The 6,871-nt window shown below is 44.7% G+C and overlaps 1 protein-coding gene across 1 annotated transcript in view; it reads right to left on the reverse strand.

The window, feature by feature from the left end:
- The window catches only part of LOC115169740 (ecto-NOX disulfide-thiol exchanger 2-like), a 400,179-nt gene extending 398,390 nt beyond the window's left edge, over positions 1-1,789 (reverse strand). The window contains exon 1 of the mRNA XM_029725656.1: positions 1,675-1,789. Coding sequence (XP_029581516.1) covers positions 1,675-1,708 — 34 coding nt within the window. The 5' untranslated portion in view covers positions 1,709-1,789. The remainder of the gene's footprint in view (positions 1-1,674) is intronic.
- Positions 1,790-6,871: the final 5,082 nt, after the last annotated feature.

Below are 6,871 nucleotides of genomic sequence, written 5' to 3' on the forward strand. Positions count from 1 at the left end.
TCTCTCTCTCCCGTGCCCACCCCTCTGAGAGTCTCTGAAATAAAAGCCTGTGATTATTCTGATAGCGTTGAGTCAACTCCCTCAGCTGTAGTGAAATGTTGGAACACTTGAATGTAAGCTCAGATGTCAAAAACCTTGCAGTATTACATTGTCAGTCACCTTTGCAAACCTGTAGGTGAAATAATAATATATATTTATACATATTTCACATCCAACATTTTGTACTTGAGATTTTTTCTCTTGATTGCTTGCCCTAAAACAATAGAGCAATATTTGACATATTTGCATATTGTCACGTCCTGACCATAGAAAGCTTTTATTTTCTATGGTAGAGTAGGTCAGGGCGTGACTGGGGGGTTAGTCTAGTTTATTATTTCTATGTGGGGTTCTAGGTTTGTTTTTCTATGTTGGTGATTGTGTATGATTCCCAATTAGAGGCAGCTGGTAATCGTTGTCTCTAATTGGGGATCATACTTAAGTAGCATGTTTTCCACTTGTGGGTTATGGGATATTGTGTTTTGAGTAAGTGTATGTAGCACCTTTGTAGTCACGCTTCGTTTATTCTTTATTGTATTTGTATTTTGCTTAGTTTCACTTTATAATAAATATGTGGAACGCTACTCACGCTGCGCCTTGGTCCGATCATTCCAACGAACGTGACACATATCTGCCATTCCATAGGAAATGAGTTTAGCTTTCGAGCGGGGTTTGTGTCATAGTGGAGAGGTGTCTGCGTGTCTCTGCTATCCATGTCTAAGTGCTGTCAAGTTGCCTCTCCCTGTAAGCTTGGATGAGCTACTCGAATCAGAAACCTTGACAGCCAAAACAAATAAAGAGAGCACTGTAGGTTCCATTGTCTCTGTACACAATCAAACAAAATGAAACATGGAAAACACACAAATGAGATGATGGAAGCCCCTGAGATAATGTTGTGCCAGTGTAATAGTGGAGATATCTCCAGAGGAGCCAGTGTAATAGTGGAGATATCTCCAGGGGAGCCAGTGTAATAGTGGAGGTAGCTCCAGGGGGGTTGGAGAAAGCCAGTGTATTAGCGGGGGTAGCTCCAGGGGGGTTGGAGAGAGCCAGTGTGATAGCGGGGGTAGCTCCATGGGGGTTGGAGAAAGCCAGTGTATTAGCGGGGTTAGCTCCATGGGGGTTGGAGAAAGCCAGTGTAATAGTGGGGGTAGCTCCAGGGGGGTTGGGGAGAGCCAGTGTATTAGCGGGGGGTAGCTCCAGGGGGGTTGGAGAGAGCCAGTGTGATAGTAGGGGTATCTCCAGGGGGGTTGGGGTGAGCCAGTATGATAGTGGGGGTAGCTCCAGGGGGGGTTGGGCAGAGCCAGTAAAATAGTGGGGTAGCTCCAGGGGGGTTGGGCAGAGCCAGTATAATAGTGGGGGTAGCTCCAGGGGGGGTTGGGCAGAGCCAGTATAATAGTGGGGTAGCTCCAGGGGGGTTGGGCAGCAGAGAGGAGGCTCAACTGGATAGAAGGAAACCTCCACTAGGGGACAAATACAGTCTTATCAGGTGTGCAGCAGGAATGTTGGCAGTAAATCCCCTTAAGAGCCATGAAATCTGGACACTGCACCTGAGAACGCCTCCGGGGCTGCGGTGTGTATGCACCCCTCCAGACTCTCTTTCCACATGCAAACTCGAACACAGACACACTGAGCTCTTACCTGCTGCTCGTCCTGATCTGTAGTCCTTGTACATTATGGCGTTGTGGTGGCACTTCCTCTGATCTCAGCCCCTCTGGTCTCTCAGCGATGCTCCTGTGAAGAAACAGCAACAACAATGGCCCCATGATTCTCTGTTCATTCTCTTTAGATCCATGCTGTTCAAGAGAGCACCGATATACCATACCAGGATCTCAGCTCATCATTTCTGTGGCTGGTTCAAGGATGCCAAGAGGACTGGGTAATAAGACACCAAGAGGACTGGGTAATAAGGGCCACAATAAAAGTGCTTGTCTTAAGTAGAGAAAGATGATAACTAAAGGAGGATGTCACTGTGCTTCTCTGATAGGCACGGCCCTTCTGCTTTGTAGAGGAGACACTCATCTGAACCAGAAAGAGCTGTGTATCAGGAGGGTCCCAGTGACTGTAGAATTTACACTCAGCCTTGGGGGACACCATGGAGGAAAATACAAAAACACAAAGCTGCCAGAGACCGACGCACAGAGAATACTCACTGTGATGTATTATAATAGACTGAAAGAGGCCCTAAGGGTGTCGTGATGACCAGAGTAATTGGCTTTCTCCTGCTATGACAATCTGTATCAGTCATGCCATGATGCCAACACACTCAGGCCACTGTAAAGGTCACAGAGATCCCCAAAGCTTCCTCTACTACTCTTGAGCACTCCTGATCCTCCCTAACCCACCAAAACAACGGCTTTATTCTGCATTAGGGGAATTTCTGTATATGTCTGACTTTTTATTGAAAATGCTTGTGCATGTGCCGTTGAATCAAACTTCCCACGGGGGACCAGTACTGAGAAAAAAATGTATGAAATGTATGAAAATGTATGAAATGTATGCATTCACTACTGTAAGTCGCTCTGGATAAGAGCGTCTGCTAAATGACTAAAACGTAAATGTAAAAACTTGGAACTTAAATATATCTCTTGGTTCCTATTGGCTCCTCTTACCTGCTCCATCCACCCCTCTTCCCACCCCATCCCACCATTCCTTTCATCATCCATACCCCCCCCCCTTCCCAGTCCTTCCCTCCACGTAGCTTCAGAGATCTGTTCATCCACTACCGTTAACCACAGAAGACCAGAGTGAGAGCTGGTGAAGTGGGATCTGTAACCAGCCTCTCTTTGTCTTTAGACAGGAGAGTTCCAGGTCAGGCTCCAACACTGGTCCAGATCTGTTCATTACCAGTACACCTCAAGTGTCATGGTGAATAATAGCCAACAGGACAGAAACAGGTGTTCTGTTGTTGAGTCTATCGTTCTCTTTTATCTATTCTTCCTCTGTGTGAATGTGATTAACCCAGACTAAACAAAAGACAGGGGAAATAGCAACATGGTCTGCTCCAACATATCACCTTCATGGTTGTTATTCACAGTAATGGTTGTTTTAGGAGACCAGTAATGGTTGTTTTAGGAGACCAGTAATGGTTGTTTTAGGAAACCCCACAGAGAGGAATGTGATGCACTGGAGATTCACTTTGATTTGATGATCTCCAAAATGATATCATCAGCTGAGAGGAATTTAAAGTATTTGTCTCAGGTAAGAGGAGAAGACCCCCAGAGATACCAATTACAGTGGACATATTCTGTGAACTGCACAAAGACGTTAAACACATAATAATTAAATGTTGTATTTTATTCTATTCTGCTTGTAACCTCAAAGCACCTCGCTGGAGTATTTAGATCAAATTGAAGGCCCTTGCTCTCCACATGCTGTACGTACATCCCCCTGTACAAATTAGATTGCTCTTCAAGTCAAGGGGGTAACAGCACATATTCACTGCTCACTAGAACGAGTTTCTTTCTTCAGCACATTGGTTGATTGTTAGCCTGTCTGAACAGTGTCAAAGCTTGCTAGAGAGAACATGTCTCCACCAATTGGTTCAATTTGTGAATCTCAAAGTCGCTTCACTAATAATTAGTTCAAACTTTCTCAACTCTGGTCGTAAAATCCCTAGTCACCAACAGTCAAACCGCTCAACGTCTCCTTGTGTCTCCTCCTGCCATTGAAAATGCCCATCCTTATAGTCAAGTGTCCTGGACATCTGACGGACATGTTTGATAGTTGGTGCTGCTGAGAGCCTCAACAGGTCTTTAATTTCACCCACTGATGACCCTCTGAGGACCTTCTGATTCAAGTAGAAACTACAAGACCGTATGTTCCCCCTGGCACCAGGCACCTGAATGTTGTTCTCTTTTTATTCACTCTAACATATGTTAAGGTCTTGGATGAATAACAGTCTGCCCTTCACATTGTACACTGAATGGGCTCCAGCACGCACTTTAACTGAAAACAGAAGCTGCTATGGCTGTAAATACATACTCTTCCGGCAGTGAAGAGATGCCAAAGAAACTGAGCGAAAAATGCACTAACAGGCTAATAATGGAAAATGATAATCTACAAAACATGAACCAGGCTACTTTAAAATGACAGACCATGCAAATGTAGAACTACAGTGAAGAACGATAGCCAGGATAATGTAGAACTGCATTGAACATGCTAATGATGCTATTTACAGAATGACAGAGTGAGTAAGGGGGTAAACCAACAGAAACAGCACTAGCTTGAAAGACACTTAAAATACACACACATTGCCTACTGTTCCACCTGCACACAGCATCCCAACCACTACAGCACCTTAATCGACCGCCCTATAGCAAAACAATCTTGAGAAAATCACTGCTCTCCAGACTGAACTGACAGATGAGGAAAATAGTTCTCCAGAGGCATTGAGAGATGAAACAACCCCCTCTCACACAACAATGACCATTCATCAGCCATAAAAACACCAAATTTTTACACACCCGTTATTACTGACATTTTTCATTCCTTCCCACCCATAAGCATTTTCTTGACGTTAAAGAACCCTGCTTACATTGCCAACTTAGGAGGCAGCAAATGTGTAATGATTATTAATGACATGAGCCCGAAGTCTGGGAAAGGAGAATTCTTGCACGCTTAAAAAAAATGCATGTTCAGATGCAGGCTTAAACGTGAGATGCTGAGAGGGGAGAATGGCTCCAGAGAGAATTGCATCATTATTCCAGACAGTCTTGGTGAGAGCGTGGATACCATTAAAATTGAAAACGGACCAAAAATCTGAATTCTTCAGGGGAGAAGAGAAAGAAAAATAGCTGCCTATAATGACAGCCCTGCAAATGAAAGTAGTACAGAACTAAAAGTAGAGACAAGGGAACAGACAAAATAAACTTTTACGAAGTGCCTTTAAAGGATCGGACACTTTTTTTTAAATTTTCACCTAAAATAACATACCCAAATCTAACTGCCTGTAGTTCAGGACCTGATGCAAGGATATGCATATTCTTAATACCATTTGAAAGGAAACACGTTGAAGTTTGTGGAAATATGAATTTAATGTAGGAGAATATAACACATTGGACTGGATAAAAGATAATACAAACAATTTATATATTTAGATGTTGGCCACAAGATGGCAGCAGTGTCACACCGACATAAACAAACATCTCTCTGGTAAGAAGAAGGGTGGGGGTGTATTCCTTATGATTAACGACTCATGGTGTAATCACAACAACACACAGGAATTCAAGTCCTTTTGTTCACCTGACCTAGAATTCCTTACCATCAAATGCCGACTGCATTATCTTCCAAGAGAATTCTCTTCGATTATAGTCACAGTCATGTATATCCCCCCCAAGCAGATACCTCGTCAGCCCTGAAAGAACTTCACTGGACTCTATGTAAACTGGAAACCATACATCCAGAGGCTGCATTTATTGTAGCTGGGGATTTTAACAAAGCTAACCTGAGAACAAAACTTCCTAAATTCTACAGCATATCGAAAACGCGACACGGGCTGGTAGCATTCTGGATCATTGCTGCTCTAACTTCCGCGATGCATACAAAGCCCTCCCGCGCCCTGCCTTTGGCAAATCTGACCATGACTCCATTATGTTGCTCCCAGCCAACAGACAGAAACTGAAACAGGAAGCGCCCATGCTCAGGTCTGTCCAACACTGATCTGACCAATCGGATTCCACGCTTCAAGATTTCTTCGATGACGTGGACTGGGATATGTTCCGGATAGCCTCAGACAACAACATTGATGTATACGCTGACTCAGTGAGCAAGTTTATTAGCAAGTGCATCGGAGATGTCGTACCTACTGTGACAAATAAAACCTTTCCTAACCAGAAATCGTGGATTTATGGCAACATTTGCGCAAAACTGAAAGCGTGAACCACCACTTTTAATCATGGCACGGCGACTGGAAACACAAGGCAATCGAACAAGCAAAGCATCAGAATAGAGATAAAGTAGAGTCGCAATTCAACGGCTCAAACACGAGAGGTATGTGGCAGGGTCTACAGTCAATCACGGATTACATAAAGAAAACCAACCCAGTCGTGGACATCGACGTCTTGCTCCCAGACAAATAAAACAACTTCTTTGTTTGCTTTGAGGACAATACAGTGCCACTGACATGGCTCTCTACCAAAGCCTGTGGGCTCTCCTTCTCCGTTGCCAACATGAGTAAAACATTTAAACGTGTTAACCCTCACAAGGCTGCCGGCCCAGACGGCATCCCTAGCCACATCCTCAGAGCTTGAGCAGACCAGCCGACTGGTGTGTTTATGGACATATTCAATCAGTCTCAGTCTGTTGTCCCCACATACTTCAAGATGGCCACCATTGTTCCTGTTCCCAAGAAAGCTAAGGTAACAGAACTAAATGACTGCCCCGTTGCACTCACTTCCGTCATCATGAAGTGCTTTGAGAGTATTCAAGGATCATATCCCCTCCCCCCTACCTGATACCCTAGACACTCCAATTTTCTTACAGCCCCAATAGGTCCATTGACGATGCAATCGCCATCACACTGCACACTGCCCTATCCCATCTGGACAAGAGGAATGCCTATGTAAGAATGCTGTTCATTGACTACAGCTCAGCATTTAACACCATAGTACCCTCCAAACTCGTCATTAAGCTCGAGACCCTGGGTCTCGACCCCGCCCTGTACAACTGGGTCCTGGACTTTCTGACGGGCCACCCCCAGGTGGTGAATGTAGGAAACAACATCTCCACTTCGCTGATCCTCAACACTGGGGCCCCACAAGGGTGCGTTCTCAGCCCTCTCCTGTACACCCTGTTCACCCATGACAGCGTGGCCATGCACGCTTCCAACTCAATCATC

The sequence above is a fragment of the Salmo trutta genome, chromosome 3 (genome assembly GCF_901001165.1).
Source record: "Salmo trutta chromosome 3, fSalTru1.1, whole genome shotgun sequence".
In the NCBI taxonomy this organism is placed as follows: domain Eukaryota; kingdom Metazoa; phylum Chordata; class Actinopteri; order Salmoniformes; family Salmonidae; genus Salmo; species Salmo trutta.